General features: G+C 39.2%; 1 protein-coding gene across 2 annotated transcripts in view; it reads right to left on the bottom strand.

Moving 5' to 3' along the window:
- Positions 1–25,297, bottom strand: part of FZD6 (frizzled class receptor 6) — a 37,145-nt gene that overhangs the window by 7,284 nt on the left and 4,564 nt on the right. Inside the window, exons 1-4 of one of the 2 annotated variants that reach the window (XM_059995023.1) lie at positions 14,385–14,418; positions 6,022–6,218; positions 3,045–4,062; positions 89–237 (exon numbers count right to left, since the gene is read on the bottom strand). In XM_059995023.1, coding sequence (XP_059851006.1) covers positions 89–237; positions 3,045–4,062; positions 6,022–6,068 — 1,214 coding nt within the window. In that variant the 5' untranslated portion in view covers positions 6,069–6,218; positions 14,385–14,418. Of the gene's footprint in view, positions 1–88; positions 238–3,044; positions 4,063–6,021; positions 6,219–14,384; positions 14,419–25,297 lie in introns of those variants that run through there. The other variant, XM_059995022.1, reaches the window with a different exon arrangement.

Raw genomic sequence — 25,297 nt, 5'->3', positions numbered from 1 at the left:
CAGTTGACATAATGAAACTCCAGTACAATGATTTGGTATTTGATCTATTTATTTTAAAACAATGTCAGATAATTCAATAGATTCTTACTCTTTCTTGCGACTTCGTTTAAAAAACCCAGCCCATTCTGTGCATGTCTTTTTGCTTCCAACCCAGAAGACAGCAGAGATGCCAACAATTAATGTCATCAGATATTTTATCATAAATAAAGCTAACTCTGGTCGAGTTTCTGTTTTGGCCTACAAAAAAGTAATGAATAAGAATTTTCGTGATACATTTAAAGTGGAGAAAAGTCTATATAGTCAATGCAAAACTTGAACAAAAAGTATAAATCATTTTGTCTTATTATGAAATGTTTGATATAACATAATATGAAAAGTGCTTTAAGTGTAGTATAGAAGTTCTGAACAAAGAACTTTTATCAAAATATATGGCTAGAAAGGGAAAAATACTTATTAAATATATTTAGGAAGGACCTCTTACATCTTGGCTTGATATCTGGCATTTTTTCCCCCTATATGTACAGCAGCTTCTTATAATTGCCAAAATATCTGCCTCTCAATATTTATCTTTTCCTTCACTATAATCTATAAAAAAAATACATTTAAACTCATTATAACAACATACTATTTTAGAGTCTTTATGCATTGTTGATGTTTTATTACAAAAACTTAGAGCAAAATAAGTATCAGTAAAATGTAAAAATGTGGAAATTTTGTAAAAATTAAATCATACTTTTCTTTCAAGCATAAACTTTCAAATATTATTTTTTAAATGTTACAAGTGTCAAAATACTATATATTATTCATTATATCTTGATTTTTGCACTTAGTAATATTTCTTGGAGACCATTCTAGAGCACTTCATTCTTTTTAAAGGCTGTTCCATTGTGTGGATGAACTATAATTTATTCAGGTATCCCTACTAATAGATATTCAGGTTACTTCCAACCTATTGCCATTGCAAATAATGTTGTAGTGACTATCTTTGTATGTATATAATTTCTCACATTTGTGAACAGAGCTGCTGATAAATTCCCAGAAGGACAGGATCAAAGAGTATGAGCATTTTAAATGCCAGATATTATCAAAATGCTTTCCATAGAAGGTTGAACTAATTGAACAGCAAAGTCTAGAACGTGCATTTTGCCAGTTTCATCAATACAGTGGTTATAAAACCTGTCATAAGCAGAAATATAATTTTATTATAACTTTAATTTGCATCTGTCATAACATTTTTCATATGTTTAAGAACAGCTTTTTTATTTTCCTTTTTTGTGACCCCTCTATACATTCTTTTCTCATTTTTATATCAGGTTGTTGGTTTTTTTCTTATTGATCTATAGGAACTCTTTTTAAATAAGGAAATTAGCCCTTCAATTGTGATGTGATGAGTGAATAAATTTTCCCAGTTGGTCTCCTGACTTTGATTATGGTGGGGTTTTTTGCCATGCAGAATCTGGAAAAAGTTTTTTCCTTAGTCAAATTTAGCAATCTTTTCTTTTATAGCTCCTGCATTTTATATCATAAAGTCCTTCCCCACTATAAGATTAGAATTTTCTCACTTTATCTTCTAATATCGTTTCTTTCTTTACATGAAATGTAATCTTAAAAAATCATGTATCTTGGGCTTCCCTGGTGGTGCAGTGGTTGAGAATCGGCCTGCCAGTGCAGGGGACACGGGTTCGAGCCCTGGTCTGGGAAGATCCCACATGCCGTGGAGCAACTAGGCCCGTGAGCCACAACTACTGAGCCTGCGCTCCGCAACAAGAGAGGCCCGCGCACCGCGATGAAGAGTGGCCCCCGCTTGCCACAACTAGAGAAAGCCCTCGCACAGAAACGAAGACCCAACACAGCCAAAAATAAAAATAAAAAAATTTTTAAAAATAATAAAAAATAAAAAATCATATATCTTAAACTTTTTAGTAGTATGTAACAGTTGCCTTCCCCCCCTAGTTTGCCAAAAATACTGAGGAATCTAGGAGACATTTAATACAGCAGTATCACTTTAAGAGAGCTCGCTTATTAATCATATAGTGAAAACAGACAATGGATAACACACTATGGACAGGATGTAAGGCAAATAAAACCATTATCCCCACATATCAGTATGTAAAATAGATTTCACTGTGTTACAGTGCAGTAATTTTCTATAATATAAATTATGTAAAGTAATTCAGCCCACACATTGCTTGATCTGATACACTGTGGTGACATGACAGCACTCACACTCAATATAATTAGTTAATACCATATATAAATATTCAAGAAAATATATAAAATCTATTAAAAACAAAGTTTCTATTTAAAAAAACTCAACTAAAATGCTTTAAGAGATTTTCTATTTTCAGATATTTATTTTTTTTAATCTTAAAATCACCACTTTAATCCAACCAGAAGCATCAGAAACATATGAAACATATTTTAATTGTGCGTTTTGTCATAAGAAATGACAGGGTGGTTTCGGCATAAATTCTGTTTTTATAAGCATATACAAGCAAAGTATAAGATGATATATACCATTTTATTATAAACCCAAATAAGGTTTTCCCCAACTAACTGAAGAATTAAAAACAACTACTTCTCTCTCTCTCTCTCTTTTGTTTGGCTGCTCTGTTCAGCTTGCAGAATTTTAGTTCCCCAGTCTGGGATTGAACCCTGGCCCCCTGCAGTGGAAGCACCAAGTCCTAACCACTGTACCGCCAGGGAAATCCTGCAAGTTACTTCTCTTTTTCTCCCTATGACAAGACCTGTTCCTCTGATTCTGTTCTGCAGTACTATTCATTTGCCTTTGCAATCCAATTTAATTTTTAAAAGAATAGCTAAAGGAGACACTTTACTATTGTAACTGAAGCTAAAACTTCAGGAAAGAACTTTTGGGACACTTACCCTAGTTTCAACTGAGGCGTAGGGAACAACTCCCTCTGTCTATTGGATTTTCTCACCTGAAATCTAATTTTATGGTCATGACTAATTCAAAGATATTTCCAGGGAACATTTGCCATGTTAAAATTAAATAGTGAAATAACACAAATGATAGGTTTTACCTGGTAAGGACATGGGATGTGGTACTGACGACAATGGTCAGAGACCCAAGTTATCTCCCAGGTTATCCTGTTCACTTGCTCATAGACGTAACATCCAAGAAGTGTCACTAATGGCACAAGATACAGGCCACTGAAGACTCCAATTCGAATCATAAATTTCTTTAGTTTCTCTTGGTTCCGGCCATCATGTTGTATAACTTGTCGAACATGATTTAAGGAAATAATGCCAGCTAAAAGAAGAGAGAGCCCGACAAACACACAAAGGCACAGTGGCAAGAGTACAAAGTAGCGAGAGGCATCCAGGTCATAAAGGCCGACAAAGCAAACTCCACTAATATTGTCTCCTTCAACTTTGTTCATAGCAAGAAGCATAACGGTCAGAAAACCTGGTATTCCCCATGCAACAGCATGAAACCACACTGCTTTCTGTTCAATGGCTTCACAACTCCATTTTCTCCCAGCAGCTAAGAACCAAGTAATGGTAAGAATCACCCACCACACAGTGCCAGCCATTGTGAAAAAATACAAAAACATAAACAAAACGGTGCAAGCCTTATTTTGAGAGCCTAGAACAACTGTGTCACCAAGTTCTAGTTTCTCATCTGCCTTATTGCAGGCTGTGCTATTGCCTAGCAAGAATCCAATGAAGTACATAAGAGATACAATGCTGTAACAGACAGAGTAATATATAATTGGTCTCTCAGGGTATCTGAACCTCCTAACATCAATTAAAAAAGTAAGGAATGTAAACAGAGTTGCACAAAGACAAAATATTGAAACTATTCCAATAAAACTTTTTGCAAATTCTAGCTCATCACTTTTAAAATACATGTTGGGGCATGGAGGTGCACATTGGTCAATTCCCAGAAACTTATAGCCTTGTCCCCCAGAAGTCTTAAGATGCCTTGGACACCAAAATCCAATGTCTCTTTGGACTTGTTCTGTTTTCTTGTGAGGACTGAGAAACTCTGTGTGTTGATCAAAAGTTACAGGAACAGACTCGTCACAGTATTGTAATCTGTAAAGATTTAAAAAAATAATACATGAAGTTGACATTTTTGAGTCACTATTTTAATACTCTGCTTTCCAACTATAAGATATTTCCTTATGCATTCGTAACTGATGGGAAGACAAATGAGCTTAAACAGATTACAGCTTTAGAGCTGGGGAGAAAGTTTTGAAGTTGACTAAAAACTTGTAGGTGTTAATGAGGCCCCAACACACTAACAAATATATTAAGTATCAGGCAAATGAACATGAAAATTCCCTTACTCAGAAAACAATCAATTAATAATTGTTAAATAATTTCTGGTTTCAAGACTAAGTACTTAAGAAAGAATTTATCTTGATTGGTATTCTTTAGACAAAAAAATGCTGGCTTGTCTGTTTAAGCATTTGAAATATGTCTTGGGGAAATAAGTTTTTATTTTCTAGCATCCATGAGCAAAGTAGATCAGCCACATAGTAAGGTGATGACAACTAAAATGACTGAAATGAGATCATTTCCCGGATGGAGAGGACAGAGTTCAAGTGATATCTAAGTTCATAAAGAAGGGCAAGAAGAGGAAGGCCGAGGACCAGCTTAACTCACATCACCATTTTGTTGCAGTGTGGCTGTTTGCCTCCCTTGTTTATGGGCAGACCGGAGAGATAGAAAGGGATATTGCTGTTTTGTGCAGAACTTTATCACTGAGTTGTCTCCACACTCCAGAATTATTTTGGAGGATTTACATAGTTTAGAAATTAGTGGAGGTTTTTAAGGAGAAAGCGTTTGAAATATGCTTTAGATAAAAATAGAAAATAATAAAACATATGCCCATAAAAACAACACAGATGTATCTACAAGCTTTTTCAAAAGGTGGTATGTCAGTTTTGTTTTATATCTTTTTAAATAAAGCAATATAACATTACAGATACAGTTTGGACCCTTTTCTGGTCCTATTCTCTTTTCTCTCTCTTCCAAAATATTCATTACTACAAGTTCAGTTTTTATTTCTCCTCATGCATTTTAAAATATTTTACTATGTTATTTTCCAACTACAATGTTATATAGTATTATTTTACAGGTTTTGAACTTTATATAAATGACATTGTGCTATATACATCATACTTTTTTTTACTTATGCTATAATTTTTAGATTTATCCATATTGACAGATGTGGGTCAACTGCATTCATCTTAAAACTGTATAGTAGTATTCTAGTGTGTAAGGACATCACAATTTACTTATCATTCTTACAGTGGACTTTCAGACTTTTTCTCATTTAAAAAAATTACGAATAATGTTACAATAAGTATTCTTGCATACGATTCCTTGTTTGTGAAAAAGTTTCTATAGAAGGGGATCTCCTAAGATGTATGCCATGAGCATCTTCACCTTTACTATGTACTAAGTTGTTCTGGAAAGTGATTAGGTATCTACCAGAAATGTATGAGTTCCACAAGGGTCTGTAGTTTCTTCAGTCTACAGAAAAAGAACAAAAAGGGAGCCACCTTCCTTCCCAGATTTATTATATGAGATGTCTTTATGTTAGTAGAATATTTCAAATTACAAGCTCCCAACATCTAGAGAATAGGAGATAAAAGTAATCAATCAAGACAGATGCAAAAAGGTCCATGAATTGATAATAAGGCCCATTTCTCCCCAGTTTAGGGCAAAGGCACCATCACACATTCTCATAGAACTATGCACCCTCATTTGTTGTATTAACACAGTTGTAATTTTGCATTTATTTTTATGATTATTGGATTACTCTCTGTTCCTCCCACCCCACTGTGAGTTCCCTGAAAACAAGAACCAAGTCTGGTTTTGCTCACCACTGTTTACAGTGTTGATATATAGTAAGTGCCTAACATATATTAAGTGTGCAGTAAACAGCTGCTGACTTAAATAATGAAAGCCTGTCACTAATATTCTGGAAAATTCATACCAATATTGAAATATCATCAGTAGCTTTCAGCTGAAAACATAATTTACCTGTCACATTCAAGTTCCTCAGGCCATCGGATCCCAAAAGTGTCCATTAATTTTTTGCAGTCAGAATACACTTTCTCACAAAATTTACGACAGGGTGGAACCACATCAATTTGCTCTGTGCAGGTTGGTACAAAAGCTTTGCAAAGGAAAGTTTCAACATTTGGTGAACATTCCAGATTTGCAAGAGGAAGAAAAAGCTATTAAGAAAAACAGTGAGATAAGGTTAGAAAACATTTTAATATAACAAATGAATTTTTTGGTATATACTTTTTCACTTAGTCTCCAAAAGAATCTTTAAATCCCGCTCTCAATATAATCAAATTTGAGGAGATAATTTTGTTTAGTTAGACATAAGAACCCTTAATACACAGTGAAATATTACTTTATTCAACTATGCATTTTTCAAGAAGACATGCTAAATCAAAACAAATCAAAAGTATGAATTGATTGCTAGATGAAATAGATCATACAAATATTTAATATGTAAGTATATGCTGAAATACCTTAACACTTTACTGTGCATTCTAGAGAATAAAGGAATGTTTCGGGTGGAGGGAACAGCATGAAAAAGGCATGAGGATCACAAGAACATGGAGTATTCAGGGCAAGAAGTCCAATATGACTACAAGATAAGGTCAAAGAGGTGAAGTCAAGGACAGAGTAGAGAGAGATGAGACTGGAGAGGTTCTCTGGACCTGATCATAGACAGCACGGATGACACGCTAAATTGCTTGGATTTAAAAATAATGAGTGGGGGGCTTCCCTGGTGGCGCAGTGGTTGAGAGTCCGCCTGCCGATGCAGGGGATGCGGGTTCGTGCCCCGGTCCAGGAAGATCCCACATGCCGCAGAGCGGCTGGGCCCGTGAGCCATGGCCGCTGAGCCTGTGCGTCCGGAGCCTGTGCTCCGCAACGGGAGAGGCCACAACAGTGAGAGGCCCGCGTACCGCAAAAAAAAAAACAAAACAAGAAAAACGAGTGGGATACTATGGGACGGTTGTAAGCAGGAGGTGTCTCTACAGTCTGACAGCTAAGTTTGAATGCTAGCTCCACATTTACTAGTTTTATAACTTTGGCAAGTTACTTAAATTCTCTGTGCCTTAGTTTCTTCATCTGTAAACTGGCAATAATAACAGTACCTGTCTCATAAGATCATTGTGAATACTAAGTTAATAAATGTAAAGCATTTATAACAGTGTCTGGCATACAGGTAAGTACTCAATAATTATTAGTTATTGTGATTACCCTTTAGAGAGTGTGGATAGGTTCTGGAAAAACATGATGGATTGAGCACATATGTTTATCTCCTTTCCCTCCTCCTTGCTTCCTTAGTAACATGACAATAAAGAAAACAAAAGGTACTAATCTATTAGTAAGTGAACAAGAGAAACTACATTAGCATATCTGAGTTTTCCAAAAAACAAAAATGAAACAAAACAACAAAAAAGAAAGCCCTAAACTTTGAGCGACAGAAAGCTATTAGAGGAGTGATAAGTCACTTAACGGGACAAAGCTGGAGTGGAGGGATTCACATGAGAATGAGCTGATTTGCCCTAAAGAATCTGAGAGTCTCAGTTCTTTAAAGCACCAAGTAGCATAAAAGGCTAAAATTGGAGGAATGTTTACAAAATTACTTCCTCACTATGTCACCCCCCATCCCCACCCAGGCAGCCAGATGACCACCGCATTCTACCAGAGTTGTTTCCAGAAGAGACGGCACTAGAGACGTTCTGCACTTGGGTATCAGGCACAGAGCAGGGCAGAAGTACAATCCACAGTGACGAAAGGGGGACTGAGTAAGAGTCTACCTACAGAAACAGGAAGTCCTCATCTTTTCCTGCTCTATTCCCAAAAGGTTGGCAAACAGGCATATACCTACCATCCCCAATCTTTGAAAAAACCCAACAGTCTTGGAGAAAAGACCTCTCTCTACACATTGACAATGAAAAAGCTAGTCAACCTCAAGCTCACCTTACCATGAAGCCCACCGGTGACCAGTCCCATTCATGCACACAGAGCTTTTCAGGGCCCCACAAACATGAATGGGCAGCCAAGGATCATCAGGCATTTGAAGAAAGCATCATGAAAGACAGAGACCAAAACAAGCAAGCAGATAAAAGGAAATTTGGAGGAAATAGAGACTATGCAGGGAACAGAAGAAAACAAATCACAAAACAAACAAAACCCTGAAGAGCTTAAGTGAGAAGCTATCGCTTCCATTACAGAAGAATAAGATGCTATGGAAAATTTAAAAATAGTAAGATAGCTGAAATTAAAAACTCTATAGAAGGATTAGAAGATAAAGCTGAAGGAAGAGATGGACAACAGGAGGATCACTCCAAGTGCCCAACTCCTGACTAAAGGACTTCCAGAAAGAAACAAGGAAAATGCGAATTGGGGTTATAATCAAAGAAGAAATTAAGAACATTTCTCAGAACAGAAGGATACCAGCTTCCACACTTAAAAGGTTGGCAGCACACTGCAATCCTGCTACTAAAACATTTCTGGGTAAAATGTCAGTCAATGAACTCTCTTTTACAGAGATCTCTCTCACATTCTCCTCTTTTTCCAAACCTCCAGTTCCACACACCATCCTCTCAGTTGATGATTCTGTTCCTAGTTCACTGAGAAATCAGAAATAACCAGAAGACAACTTCCTTATTCTCTCACAAAAGGTACCAAACCTAACTGCAGCTTATCCACATTCTCTGCCTTCACTATTTAAACAGCTGAACAGCTTGAACTCCTAACCAACCAAGTCTTCCATTTGTACACTGGATCTCTTCCCACTTGTCTAGTCAAGGACTTTGCTCTGGTAACTGTCCTGTCTCCTATTCTTGCAGTAATTTCCCCCTCTGTGTTACAGTGATTCCCCCATCATACAAACTTACTTATTATCTCTCACCATAAAAAAAAAATCTTTCCTTGGGCTTCCCTGGTGGTGCAGTGGTTAAGAATCCGCCTGCCAAGGCAGGGGACATGGGTTCGATCCCTGGTCCGGGAAGATCCCACATGCCGCGGAGCAGCTAAGCCTGTGCACCACAACTACTGAACCTGCGCTCTAGAGCCTGTGAGCCACAACTATTGAGCCTGCGTGCCACAACCACCAAAGCCCGTGAGCCTAGAGCCCGTGCTCCACAACAAGAGAAGCCACCGCAATGAGAAGCCCTCGCATCACAATGAACAGTAGCCCCCGCTCACCGCAACTAGAGAAAGCCCACGTGCAGCAACAAAGACCCAACACAGCCAAAAATTAAAAAAAAAAAAAATCTTTCCTTGACTCCACATTCCCACCCCCACCCAGCTATTACTTCATTTTTCTCTTCCTCTTTATAGAAGAAACCCTGAAAACAGTTGTCTTTACCCACTTTCTCCAATTCTGATCTTCCATTTCCTTTTGAGCCCACTCTCCAATCAGGTTTTGTCCCCATACTTCAATGAAACAGCTTGTCAGAGTTACCAATAAACTTCAGATTGTCAAATCCAATGGTCAATTGAGTCCTCATCCTACTCAACTCTTTAACATTTGACACAGTGGGATCCTGTCCTCCTCCTGAGACACTTTTTTCAATTGGCTTCTAGAATACGAATTTTCCTGAATTTCTACGGATCTCACTGTCTGTTCCTTTTCTGATTTCTTCCATTTCTCAAGTCTCAATATTGAGGAGCTCCAGGGCTCAATCCTCAGACCTCTACCCTATGTATACCCACTCCCCAGGAGAAACTAATCCAGAATCATGGTATTAAATACCAACTATACATGAAGGATTCACAAATTTATTTCTGGCCTCCATCTCTCCTGTGAACCCTAGACTTGAATGACCATCTGCCTTCTGGACAACTCCACTTGGCTGTCAACACATTATCTCAAACCCACCATGTCCAAAACACAACTCAAACCCACTACACCCTATCCCCCAAACACTCCCTTAGTCTCCCCATCTCAGTAATGTGGTACCACCATTCATCAAGTTACTCAGGCCAAGAATCTAAACATTCATCCTCTACTCCTCTCTTTCTCTCACCCCATATCCAATCCATCAGCAAATCCTATTGGCTCTCCTTCCAAAATATATTTCAAATTTGACCATTTCTCACTGTTATTAAGTTACCACATCTTAGCCAGTATATATTTCACCTAGACTATTGAAATAGCCTGCTAACAGGTCTCACTACTTACCACTCTTGCTAATCTTACAATTTCTGTACCAATCCATACTCCTACTGATGTGATTCTTTAAAATGCAAGATTGTCCTTGTTCAAAAGACCCCAATAGAAAAAATTTCAAAGTCCTTACCAAGTCCTACAAGGCCCTAAATTTCCTGGCCCTTAGCTATGTCTCCAGTTTCATTTTGTAACTCCTTTTCTTACTCCGTTGCCACCAAACTGGTCTTTTGCCTCTCAACATTCCATGTATATGTCTGCTTCAGGATTTGCATTTGCTGTTCCCTTCATCTAGAACACTCTTCCACCAGGTAGTCACATGGCTTGTGTCTCTGCTCAACTGGGTCTCTGTTCAACAGTTACCTCAGAGAGGCATTCCCTGCCCACCCTACATAAAAAAGTATACTGTCATTCTCAGTTCCATTATTATATTTTGTATTTCTTTATAGTCCTTATCAGTATGTGACATTTCATTATGTTACTAGTTTATATGTTCACTAGTTTATTTCTTAATTTCTGCCTTCACCACTAGAATGTAAATTCCAGGAACGGAAGGGATTTTATCTATTTTTTTTTTTTTACTGCTGTATCCACAGTGCCTAGAACTGTGTGTGTGTAGAGTGATTTCTCTATAAATACTTACTGAATAAACAATAACTATCTAGATCAATGAATGAACAATGACAAGGCATGTCCAAAAATTTCAGAGTATCAAGATAAAGAAAAGATCATAAATATTTCCAGATGAAAAAAACAGGTCACATGCAAAGGAATTAAATTCTGACTATTTGGTAATATCAAATGCTAGAAGGCAATGCAGAAATAATTTCTAAAATTCTGAAGGAATATTACTTTCAACCTAGAATGCTATACCCAACCAAACATTTAGGTGACAGTAAAATAATGACCTTTGTGGCCCTGTAAGGAAGCGAAATTTTTAACTTTCAGATATGCTTTTTTAGGAAGCAATTAGAGGATGTAGTATTCCTAAAACCAACTGAAGGAGTACATGAATAAACTAGGAAGGAAAATGACCTGGGACTCGGGAACTAGTTGCTCCAACACTAAGCATGGCAGGGGGAGCCAAAGCACGACAGCTACGCATTTAGACCAGAAAGAAGTCAGAGCACATTGACAGGAGGACAGACAGCTGAAGGAGGAAGATCTCCAAGGGGATGGGAGTGGGGGATTGGAACTGACAGATTATAGGATATTCTGAGCATCTGAGATAATTACTGCTATATGTCTAACAGGTCTGCTGGGATATCTAAAAAAAAATTAACCATAGGCACACAGAAGACAAAGCAAATGGGGAAAAATGCAGTTGCTGTATTAACTACGTGGGTGGGGGGAGGTTTTATGGAAATAAATGCAATCAAAGTATACTACTTGATTCAGCAGTGAAAAAAAAATTGTATTAAGAGGCTGAGAGGAGAAGTAAAAGTGGTAAAGTAAGAGAAATATATTATCAACTACCATAATGAAGGAAAGACTAAAAGTCTACTGCCTGAAGTTCTAAATTGATGAATCCAAATAACACACTAAGCATATTAGGTAGAATATGGCCTATGTAGCAGAGGAACACCTAAAAGAGTTCAAAGTGGCTGCCACTGGGGAGGAGGACTGGGTGGGGATAGAGAACAGTGGACAGGGATTATTGTTTCTCTGTTAAAAGTCATTAATAATGAGGGTTTTTTCCCAGCTTTATTCAGGTACAATCGATGTACGATAAACTGAACATGTATAAAGTCCACACATTGATGGGTTTTGAAACCATTACCATAATCAAGGTAACAAATTCATCCATCACTACCAGAAGTTTCCTCTTGCCTCTTGGTAATCCCTCCTCTTATCTCCCCTCTCATCAACACCCTCTTCCCCCACCTGTAACCTTCCCTGGCAACCACTGATCTGTTTTCTGTCACTAAAGAGTGGTATTTTCTAGAATTTTTCACAAATTTATACAGTATATTTTCTTTTTTGTCTGGCTTCTTTCACTCAGCATCATTTTGAGATTCATCCTGTTGTTCTGTGTATCAATACTTCATTCTTTTTAATTGCTGAGTGGTACTCTATTGTATGGCTACACCATAATTTGTTTATCCATTCACCTGTTGACGGACAGTATGAAGTACCTGTGGGACATTTGAGTGTGGATGTCTACTAACAGGAAGTTAAACAAATAGAGCTCTGCAGGCGACAGACTTTAGGTTAAGGATATAGATGTGGAAGTCATCATTATACAAACAGTAACTGAAATAATTGAATGTAATTATCCAAAGAGAACATGTAGAGTTAGACGAAAAATTGGATTCAAAAATCTGATTCAGGGGCTTCCCTGGTGGCGCAGTGGTTGAGAGTCCGCCCACTGATGCAGGGGGACACGGGTTCGTGCCCCGATCCGGGAAGATCCCACGTGCAGCGGAGCGGCTGGGCCCGTGAGCCATGGCCGCTGAGCCTGCGCATCCGGAGCCTGTGCTCCGCAACGGGAGAGGCCACAGCAGTGAGAGGCCCGCGTACCGCAAAAAAAAAAAAAAGAAAAAAAGAAAATCTATAGCTGTACAAAAAAGCAGGGGAAGGGTCTCATCAGTGAGCTATGAACACTGAGACATCTCTGAAAAATAAATAGGAGAATGAGGACTTCTATTTTCAGCATTGTGACCAATTAAATATCTCTGGCCACAACACATTCAGATTCTACATAAACTGCAACAGATATACATTAAAATGCATTGCTGAGTACTGCATACACCTAATAAAATAGCATAAAATATGTAAAATGAAAAGCAACAAATCTACAAGAAGTGGACAATTCCATGATCACAATCAGAAATTTCAATTCATATTTCTTAGTAAATGAAAGGCCAAGCAGACAAAAAAAGATTAATAAGTAAATATGAGATGTGATTACAATACTACAATTAACAAGTCTCATTTAAAGGGCACATACAGAACCCACACCCAACAATTAGAGGACAAGAGCTGTGGAGGACTTTGGACCAGTGGAGAATTCACCCTGCCCTGATGGGGCAGTGACTGAGCAAAGACAGGGCTGCCACAGTTGTACACTGTATCTCCCTTATCTGAATGGTGCTGAGGCCTAAACCTTTGCCACCTAACAAGAGCTTGTTGGAGAGCAAACAGTAGGGTACTTTTCTCAGTTTTCTCTGTCTGGAGGGGGAGAATGCCCAGCTTGTGTGAGTATCCTCCTCTCGGACTGAGGTGGAATAAAGGGAGGCATGGGCAACTGGCAGCATTTACCTCTTTGTTTCCTGTTCCAAGTAAGCCTAGTTCCTACAAATTTTGAGCGTCTGGTAATCAACTCTTATGATGGAAATAATTAAAACACACTATTTAATTCTTCTAACTCAGAGCCATTCTACAATAGCTATAAATAAATTGATGGTCAGCACTTAAGAACTATTATTGTCCAGGGCAGACGAAATGAAAGTAACACATGTACTTTTTGCTATATTAGAACAATTTTCTTATGGGGCAAACATGCAAGTCACATCCTCTGTTTAATTCTTCTAGAGTGCCAACACTGGTTAATCCAATAACGTTGCTGCTCATGCAATCTGCAGGAATAAATCAGATGCTGAAAACTCAAATACCTTCAGTGGCCAGGCAGATAAATTCAGAAGAGTATAAGACAGCAGGAGTAGTTGGGGAGCAGCTGCTACTCAGTTCTAGTGGACTGTTATTGGAGAGTGGGAGCACAGAGCTGTTAGGTATTTCAATTTTTCATAAGAAAACAGAACCTAGATTTGTACGTGAAATCTCCAAATTTAAAAAAATTTTAATGTGAACATTTAAAATAATGTACAGGACAAACAAAACATGTCTTCAGATCAGATCTAATGTGGGTCACTAATGTTCAAGCTCTGTTGCAAACTAACAGACATAAAGAAATTTTTTTAGATTTGGAAGGAACCTGAGTAGACTTTTAAGACTGTTGTTTTTAAAATGTGTGTGTGCATTCTGCCAAGGATTAGTTTCTTTAACTAAGAGGTTACAAAGAAGCTTAATATATTAAATAAATAAAAGCACAGCTGCTCCCGCTGAACAGGAAGCCCTCCCTCTGAGACACCTCTCACCACTTCCCTTCCCCACCAGTGACCTCAAAGCACCTCCAGAGATCATAGTTTGAAAACTACTGAGCTAATCCATTTTCTCAGACTGAGATGGAAAGACTACTAACCTGACTCACTGTGACATTTCTTGTGTCCTTAATCTTTTTTTTTTTTTGCGGTACGCGGGCCTCTCACTGCTGTGGCCTCTCCCGTTGCGGAGCACAGGCTCTGGACGCGCAGGCTCAGCGGCCATGGCTCACGGGCCCAGCCGCTGTGCGGCATGTGGGATCTTCCCGGACCGGGGCACGAACCGTGTCCCCTGCATCGGCAGGCGGACTCTCAACCACTGCGGCACCAGGGAAGCCCCTCTTTTTCTTTCTTTTCTTTCTCTTTTTTTTTTTTTTTTTGTGGTACGCGGGCCTCTCACTGTTGTGGTCTCTTCCGTTGCGGAGCACAGGCTCCAGACGCGCAGGCTCCGGACGTGCAGGCTCAGCGGCCATGGCTCAAGAGACCAGCCGCTCCGCGGCATGTGGGATCCTCCCGGACTCGGGCACGAACATCACTTCGGCAGGCGGACTCTCAACCATTGCGCCACCAGGGAAGCCCTTGTGTCCTTAATCGTATACTCAGAATATCATATTATTAAACTAGTATTTAGCATGGTAAGTGCTATGTAAACCCATGAACTGAGCAACTTTCTAGGCTCTTCAGTCCGTTCCCTCTCTCCTCCCTGAACGACACACCTTCTTCAACTCTCTCAGTAACCCAGAGCCTTCATGGTCTCACACAAGAATTTCTCCTTTTCAAATTTTATTCTCAAAGAAGGCTCAGAAACTCACCCAATAACTAACCACAGCATAAAAAAAATCAATGCTGCTTTTGAAATTCTAGCATTAATAATTAAAATAGTCCTGTTGATTATACTTTTAACACTCAGAGAAATAAACGGTAGGAAACTTTAAGAAAATGGTCAGTTCCTGGTAGAAATCCTGTGGTAGTTACTATCAGTACTAGCAAGAACAAGGAAGAAGAGGGCAATTAAGAAGGCAAACTATACCTCCATTCTGAAAAAGAGCAGAGCCAAACTATGATATATAGACAATGAGAACCAAAATACATGGGGTATTTTATATAATCCTTTGCTGGAAATAATGCCAGCATTGTAATTCTGGTTCCAGCTCTGTCATTAACTGCTGGTGTCACCTCTGGCAGATAATTTTCTGTCTTTGAGTCTCAGAGCATTCATCAGTAAAATGAACACGATGAACTACTGGATGGTCTCTAAGGACACTTTATGGCTCAGAAAGTTTATGAAGAGGGTAACAAAGACTTGAATAGCAGAGCTGGACATAAATTTCAAAGCAACTGTAGGTACCACAATGAAATTTTCTCCTTGTTAGTTAACTAACTCTGTCTTGCACTGAGCTTTACAATGAACATTTCCATATCCATCTGCCCAGCAGTCCTATTTTGGGGAATCCCAAAGTAGGTGGGATGCTACAGAAGCTTAAGGACAGATGCAGGGGTGCAACCTGACAACAAAAACATAGGGACATAATCTAAGCTTGGCCACGTGGATGCTCCAGGTATTGAGATTCTTGTATAAAAGAACAGTCAGATTATTTGAGGCAGTTGCAGTGGGATCAATAATACCCACAGTGCCAAAATAAGTGTTCAGGGACAATGGTTCAGGAAGTGTCCACTGGCATTGGCACTGGTGACAGACTGATCTCATGGTATGATCTTAGCTGTGTTCTGGTTCCCTGCGCTTCTCCCTGGTTCTCCAGCCTCTCCATTGATCCAACAAGCTACCCAACATCCACCCATTTTCTGCTTCAGTTAGTCAAAGTTGGTTTCTATTGTTTGCAACCAAGAAGATAACTGGCATAAAAATTATATAAAGAACAAGTTGTAAGTGACCTTGGTGAAATGGGAAGAATTCTAGAACTGGTTTTCTAGACTAACTGGGGCCAAAAGCGAGCAAACATTCTGTCAGTATTTAAAGATGGAAATCTGGCAGCCCATGGTATATACCAGAAAAACAACTAATTGCATTACCCTCATAATCACTTAGATTCAAAGAACTTCTTAGAATTATGTGCCCAGTGAAGACAAGGCTGAGTGGCTGCTGCCAGACAAGCAGAGAAAGGTATAAAGACCATCACATATTCAAGGACTATGGGCTGAAGTGAGTGCTTCTAGGGGCGCTGTTCGGCTTAGGAAGAGAGCGACATACTGGCATCCCTGAATTCTTGGCTCAAGGTGTGGAGTGAAACAGAAAGATTAAAAAGATGCAGACCACTCCAGATTGGTAGGTGGCAGATTTAATAAGCAAGAAAACTTAAATACGAGGCTTGTCTTGGGATGAGCAGATCTCCGTACCCGCCAGCCAGAATCTTAAAAGTTTATATAGAGGCCTTCACTGGGCTCAGTCACACATACTGTCCAGGTGATCTCAGCACCACTTTACTATCTCAAGGCTGAAGTTGAAAACCAAAGGCACAGTTTGATCCTGCAGGTTGCCAAATTATATCAGTTAAATTTGCTTCCCTTTCACATTGGAGATCCAGTGATATTGTGATAAGAAGGCAGTGGGACGTCAAGATCTGAAGCAGGGATACATGACAAGGTTCAGAGTCCCCACACAGGACTCTGAACCCCCAGCCCTCAAAGCAGACCCTCATCCCTGGTCTGTTGAGGCACTCATCTGAAAGATTTACTTTGTAAGAAGCAAATAAATAGCCTCATACCCCATCCCCACCACGCTTCAATGTCTCAATCTATAAGAAGAGTTCTACCCCATCATGCCCTGGGAGGGTCAAGTCAAAATTAAATCTGAAAAAAAGGATTATACATTATTTGTAAGACACTATACATTTATATTGGTTTGAGGGTGCTGGATTATGGAGGAAAGAACAAAATTTTAGATGGTGCTAATACTGATAGGAGTGTATTGATTCTAGATTCAACGTGCTAGCTTCAGAGACTGGGCTTTTTACAGGGGCTTGGTGGGACCCTGTTGGAGGAGATAATCGAGAGGACATGACCCATGAGCTGGACCCTGGCAAACGGAAGTCCCTCATCCCCTCTCCTATCCTTTGAAGGAATGTTCCACTGGCCTTCCCCGCACTACAAGCTGCCCAAGGCCTCAGTCTTGAGAGTAAAGTGGTGCTGAGATCACCTGGACGGTATGTGTGACTGAGCCCAGTGAAGGCCTCTATATAAACTTTTAAGATTCTGGCGGGTGGGTGCGGAGATGTACTCTTCTTGTGGCCACCCAAGACAAGCCTCATATGTAAGTTTTCTTGCTTATTAAATCTGCCACCTACCAATCTGGAGTGGTCTGCCTCTTCTTCAGTCTCTCCCTGCCCTCTGTGTATGGGGGCCAATTTCAGATTACACAGGGGCAACTCCGGAGGAGGATGCGAACTAACAGATCCCAAACCCAACCCAGTGTAATTTCCCAAGCCCAGGTGTGTCTACTTCAAATAGCTGTATTTCACAATAGCACAATCACCATACTGGCTTCCTGGATAAACATTTTTATGGTCGAGGTGGCAAAACAAAAAACATTAGAGGTCTCCCTCTACCATGATAGAAAATCAAAAGCAATACTGTAGACAGGGCTTTCAGAGATGAGTGACACCATCAAAAACAGATTCAGGGGTAGTAATCGGTGGCACCTGTCCATTTTAACTGGATATGTTATTAATACATTGTCTTAAGCAACCTTAATCAAATGGCTAAAGTACTTTTCCAGATGTGATCTCTCTACTATAGCAAATCAGTACAGCCTCGGCAACACATATGCAGCTCTTATCTGGCCAATGCTTTTTCCTCCAAAAGGAATTTACTTTCACCTAACAAGGACAGCAACACATCTTCCCCAACTTGCCTTAGAGCAGTCATTCTCAAAGAGTGGTCCCTGAAGCAGCAACAGCACGTCCCACTGGAAACTTGTTAGAAGTAACTTCTCCATCCCACCCCAGATCTACTGATTCGGGAATTCTGGAGGTGGTGTCAGTGATCTGTGTTTTAACAAGCCCTTCAAACGATTCTGATGCACACCAGAGTGTGAGAAGCACCACCTTAGAGTAATATCAGCTCTTCAGCTCTGTGCCTCAATTTCATTTGACCAGAGACTCTGACCATATCACTATTTCACAGGACATCACGCTGGCCCATCATATTGAGGACATAAAGCTGGTGAGGCCATAGGTATGTACCAATGAGGAGATTAACCCTACATAAATAAAAGGAACCTTCCACTTTGATTCTGCTAATGGTTCCTGGTAGACATTGGACACAATTATGGGACATCTAGAGATCATCAGCCCAAGACCTCTCATGAACTGGGTGTTTTCTAGTCACCTATTTATGACATCAGGTGTAGCCAATATGATTCCCTCTTCAAGTGGCCGGAGTAGATTTTAAAGACACAGGAAAGCAGCATGAGCGTACTACTCACACTCTCAGAATGCCTACTTCTGTCATACTGCACCTTGTCCTTAAAACACACCAGCTAGCTCCCCATGATCTAATGACATGATAATGGAAGGGGCCATAGTATAGACCCGGGGTTGCTGGTGCTATAAGGTCCTGAAGAGAAACTCTGGGTTAAAAGGCTAATAGAGAGGGATCAAAAGAAGAAAAATATTTATTATTTTTTTTTTTGTGGTACGCGGGCCTCTCACTGTTGTGGCCTCTCCCATTGCGGAGCACAGGCTCCGGACGCGCAGGCTCAGCGGCCACGGCTCACGGGCCCAGCCGCTCCGCGGCATGTGGGATCTTCCCAGACCAGGGCACGAACCCGCGTCTCCTGCATCGGCAGGTGGACTCTCAACCACTGCGCCACCAGGGAAGCCCAAGAAAAATATTTTGATTTTAAGAAATACATAAAGCTAAGCCTAAGCAGAGTGGGCTTGTGGCAGTATCTTGCCTGCACCTTGCCTCCCTTAGCAATAAAGATGCAGGTTATATAGACATTTGTCACTTTCCTGAAGCATGAATCAGAATCCCCCTGGTACATGGAAGAAGCCACTTTACTAGTGACCAAGGCCAAGTGACCGTAAAGCATCTGATTCTCATCTCAGGATTTGTGCTTTCTACTCATGGTGTCACACAGTAACTCTCAAGAAGTGGTAAGAGCTTTATTTCTTACTTTAAAATGTCACCAAAATGAAAGCCAACCTCTAGTGATAGTAATGAAAATTGAGAAAAAGTGAAGAAGTTTAAAAAAATGATTGAAAAAAAAAGTGGTGCGCCTTAGGTCGGCAACAGACTCACTAAAGATCTAAAGGGGTCCTTAAATGTTTACACTTCACAGAGTAAATACTGTCAAAGTGGTTATAAGAGTTGAGTAAATTCTTTGAGAATGTTAATGGACTACTGTATAATCAAGTGGTACAAACTGCCACTTATTATCATGAATGTGACCAATCTCAGGCAAGTCAACTTCTTTTTAAAAAATGCAAACCAGGGCCTGGAATACAAGACAAGAATAAAAAACAGAAATTTGCATTATTTCCACAACAGAAAACTTGTTATTTTTAAAGTATTTCTTAGCGAGCACTACAAATTTTAAACTATTTCTCCAAAAGACCTTTCCTTTAGAAATTAAACAAAGATATATAGTAAGTGGTTGGTACTTCAGAATAATCTGTCCACTGAAGACTCAATTATTTAATTTAAAACTTGTAACTTAGAGAATGTGGCCAAGATGGTGGAATAGGAAGACTCTAAGCTCACCTCCTCCCACGGGCACACCAAAATTACAGCTTTACAGAGTGACTATTGATGAACACAACCTGAACACAACCTGAAGACTAGCAGAAAAGATTTTCCACCACTAAGAATATAAAGAAGGAACCACAATGAGACAGGTGGGAGAGGTAGCAATACAGTACAGTCAAGACCCACTCCCCAGGGTAGGCAACCCATAAATGTAAGGATAATCACAATTGCAGAGGTTTTCCCCAAGGAGCCAGGGGTCTGAGCCCTACATCAGGCTCCCTAGCCTGGGGGTCCCACGCTGGGAAGATGAGCCCCTAGAATGTCTAGCTTTGAAGGCCGGCAGGGCTTGCATACAGAAGAGCTGGAGAGATGCAGGAAACAGACACTCCACTCTTAAAGGGCACATGCAAAACTTCACACACTCCAACTCCCAATGCAGAGGCAGTAATCTGACTGGGTCAGACCCTCTTACTGATCTTAGAAAGGCTCCCAGAGAGGCAGAAGGCAGGGACTCCCCCTGGGGAAACAGACACTGGCAGCATCCATTTTGGGGAGCTCATTCTACCACGAGGACACTGGTCCTGGCAAGCACCATTTTGGAGTCTTCCCTCTAGCCTATTAGTGGTAAGTGGGTACCACTACCTCTGGCAGCCACCACACAAGGCAGGGACTTGCAGCCAGCAGGGCTGGGGACCAACCCCACCTACCAGGGTGCTCACAGTTGTTAGCCCTGTCACAACAGAGGGGCCCACACAGCCCACATAGTGGGCACCCCTAGAGCATACAGCTCTGGTGGCCAGAGGGGAGTGTTCTACTGGGCCCCACAGGACGTCTCTTACATAAGACCAATTCGCCAAGATTGGGAAACATAACTTACCTACCCAATACATAGAAATAAGCACAAGGAATTTGGCAAAATGAGGAGACAGAGGAATATGTTCCAAACGAAGGAACAAAACAGAACCTCAAAAGAAGAACTAAGTAAAGTGGAAATCAGCAATCTACCAGATAAAGAGTTCAAGACAATGATCACAAGATGTTCAACAAACTCAGGAGAAGAATGGATGAACACAGTGAGAAATTTAATAAAGAGTTCAAAATTATAAAGAAGAACTAAAAAGAACTAAAGAATACAATAACTGAAATAAAAAATACACTAGAAGAAATCAACAGTAGATTAGATAATACAGAGAATCAGATCAGTGAACTGGAATACAGAGTAGTGAAAATCACCCAAGCTGAACAGAAAAAAGAAAAAAGAATTTTTAAAAAATGAGGACGGTTTAATTTAAGAGACCTCTGGGACAACATCAAGCATACTAACAATTTGCATTATCAGGGTCCCAGAAGGAGGAGAAAGAAAGAGGCAGCTAATTTACTTGAAGAAAACTTGTAACTTGAAAAACTATAATTCACATCCAGGTACACATTCAACAAACATTAATGAATGAATACATACATATATACAAACTAGAGTAATACAACTTCATTATCTACATGCCACATTCTCAAGGAAAGGAAAAAATCACAACACAACAGTCTTCCCATAGTCTAAAAGAACCATGTCTCTTTACGGACAGGCTCTCCTGAAGACATAACTAATAATATCCCAGACTGTGGAATAACAAGGAATGACCCTAGGGATTTTGTGCCTATCAGCAGAGACTCCCAGGAGAAATACTGTCCTCTGTTCACATACAGGTCTAACCCTGATTCTGTAGACTCAGAATTAGTCAAGGTACTTTCCCTACTACTGCAGTACAATGTCAGAAAGGAAGGTAAGTTTATAGTTTCTACATTAAAAATCCAACAGTAGCCACTATACACACAACTGATCTGGAATACTTTTCTATATTTATTTCATTTTAAATGACTCAACAGCTTACTTTCAGAATAATTACACCTATTTTCAGAAAGTCTTCCCTGAAAAATAAAGAGGTTAGTCACACTAAACATTTTCTTTCCTTTTGTATGGGGTAGAAGAGTGGAGAATAAGGAGGAAAGGAAGGGGTCCACTAGACTCATCTAAAAGCAGATGAATATGTTTAAAAACCAATAGAAACAGATTTTTTCTTTAAAGTTTGTTTATAAAGTTTGTTTTTTCTCCATCCCTTTATTTTTAATTGATTAGAGATATTTTACTAGTGCATACTAACAGGTGGAAAGGAAAGGAGTTTTTTTTTTTTTTTGGCTCACTTCCCTTTAGACTGTTCAAAAGTAGAACAACCACATGCTGTTCCAAACACAATACATGACTTCGCTTTGCCTAGGCCTTAATGAAGGCAATTCAAAAAGAAAAATACAAAATTCTGGTCTCCATTTTCCCTAGATCAGTCTCAGCTCTTTCTGGATGAAATCAGTCTCTCAAGGGACATCAACCTCACAATTTGAGAAACAATGCTCTAGATATGAAACAAAAAGCAACACAATGGAAAACCAGCAACCATTTGTTTTTCCACTTGGGAGAGTTAGACTGTACAACATCCTTTTCATTACAAAGCCAAGTTACTATTCAGAATTGTAAATTAACTCTTTGTAGTAATACAAATGACTTCAGTCTCAGATAATAAAGTAAGGAAAAAATCAAAGTCCCTTATTTCAAGCAATCTCTGAAACAAAACTAAAGGACCAGGATATCTCAGTCAGATCCTTTGGTTTGTGATAAATTTGACTTAAAATTATCTGGAAAGAAAATAACACATAACACATATGGTAACATATTAATAAGAATGCACAATAATGATTTTTATTACATGCTTTATGTGTGTAATCCTTAAGAACATTTTCAAGTACTTTAAACCAGAGTTCAGCAAACTACAGCCTGTGGGCCAAAAGTGATGCACTATCTGTTTTTACAAGTAAAGTTTTATTGAAACATCCACACTCATTTGTATTGGCTACAATTGAAGAGTTGAATAGCTGTGACAGAGAGTGAATGTCTTGCAAAGCCAAAAATATTTATTATTTACCCCTTTACAGAAAATGTCTGCATTCCCTGCTCTAAACCACTGGGTCTCAAATTTTAACACTCATAAGAAACACCTGGACAGCTTGTTAAATCAGTTTCCTGAGCTCTACTTTCACAGATCATGATTCAGTAGGTTGGAATGGGGTCCATGAACTTGCATTTCTAACATGCTCACAACCTGCTGGTCTATGAACTAAAGTTTGACAATCACTGCCCTAAACCATCTCATATAATCACAGATCAGCAATGACCACAAATGTTATAAATTCTATAAACCAGGATAACCATCACACATAATGAAAACTAAGGCATAAAAGAGGAGGGAAATAGATCTCTTGACTTACATGACATTCTTGGTAGCTAAGAAGGCACAACTGGTTGCCATAATCAACAGATAATTCTTCAGCCCCTCATCCTAACGTTAATTCATAGTAAACACTGGAAATTCAACCGGGACCAGCAGGAGCCAAAGGCAGTTGGGTTGGAAGTGTAAAACACAATCAGTTCTTTAGAGAAACTATAAAACACTTTTTAAAAGTAAAAGCTGAGGTATATTCAGTTATAATTTAGCATTTGACTGGACTATAGATTAAGTACTAAAGTACAATGTTTGAAAAGAAATCTGACACATATAGTTTATAATACAATGGTCCAATCAAAAGATAATTCTTTCACTCCATATAAATAAATATAAATGGTTAAAAAATCTAATCTTTTGAATAAATTCAAAATAAACATGTGTCACGCTAATAATGGCAAAGAACATAGAGGATATCAACTGATGTATTTTATTAGAACTAGGCTCAGGCAGATCAAAGGTGAATGATATGTAAACCACATAAAAATATTAGGGGCTTTCAAAAACAGAAATATAGATCAATGGAACAGGATAGAAAGCCCAGAGATAAACCCACGCACATATGGTCACCTTATCTTTGATAAAGGAGGCAAGAATATACAGTGGAGAAAAGACAGCCTCTTCAATAAGTGGTGCTGGGAAAACTGGACAGGTACATGTAAGAGTATGAAATTAGAACACTCCCTAACACCACACACAAAAATAAACTCAAAATGGATTAAAGACCTAAATGTAAGGCCAGACACTCTCAAACTCTTAGAGGAAAACATAGGCAAAACACTCTATGACATAAATCACAGTAAGATCCTTTTTGACCCACCTCCTAGAGAAATGGAAATAAAAACAAAAATAAACAAATGGGACCTAATGAAACTTCAAAGCTTTTGCACAGCAAAGGAAACCATAAACAAGACGAAAAGACAACCCTCAGAATGGGAGAAAATATTTGCAAATGAAGCAACTGACAAAGGATTAATCTCCAAAATTTACAAGCAGCTCATGCAGCTCAATGTTAAACAAACAACCCAATCCAAAAATGGGCAGAAGACCTAAACAGACATTTCTCCAAAGAAGATATACAGATTGCCAACAAACACATGAAAGAATGCTCAACATCATTAATCATTAGAGAAATGCAAATCAAAACTACAATGAGACATCATCTCACATCAGTCAGAATCGCCATCATCAAAAAATCTACAAACAATAAATGCTGGAGAGGGTGTGGAGAAAAGGGAACCCTCTTTCACTGTTGGTGGGAATGTAAATTGATACAGCCACTACGGAGAACAGCATGGAGGTTCCTAAAAAAACTACAAATAAAACTACCATACAACCCAGCAATCCCACTACTGGGCATATACCCTGAGAAAACCATAATTCAAAAAGAGTCATGTACCAAAATCTTCATTGCAGCTCTATTTACAATAGCCAGGACATGGAAGCAACCTAAGTGTCCATCAACAGATGAATGGATAAAGAAGATGTGGCACATATATACAATGGAATATTACTCAGCCATAAAAAGAAACGAAATTGAGTTATTTGTAGTGAGGTGGATGGACCTAGAGTCTGTCATACAGAGTGAAGTAAGTCAGAAAGACAAATACTGTATGCTACCACATATATATGGAATCTAAGAAAAAAAAATGTCATGAAGTACCTAGGGGTAAGACGGAATAAAGACACAGACCTACTAGAGAATGGACTTGAGGATATGAGGAGGGGGAAGGGAAAACTGTGACAAAGTGAGAGAGTGGCATGGACATATATACACTACCAAACGTAAAATAGATAGCTAGTGGGAAGCAGTCGCATAGCACAGGGAGATCAGCTTGGTGCTTTGTGACCACCTAGAGAGGTGGGATAGGGAGGGTGGGAGGGAGGGAGACGCAAGAGGGAAGAGATATGGGAACATATGTATAACTGATTCACTTTGTTATAAAGCAGAAACTAACACACCATTGTAAAGCAATTATACT

The sequence above is a fragment of the Delphinus delphis genome, chromosome 17 (assembly GCF_949987515.2).
Source record: "Delphinus delphis chromosome 17, mDelDel1.2, whole genome shotgun sequence".
Taxonomy (NCBI): Eukaryota; Metazoa; Chordata; class Mammalia; order Artiodactyla; family Delphinidae; genus Delphinus; species Delphinus delphis.
Note: the sequence above shows the minus strand (reverse complement) of the source record. Positions and strands in the feature narration are given on the sequence as shown.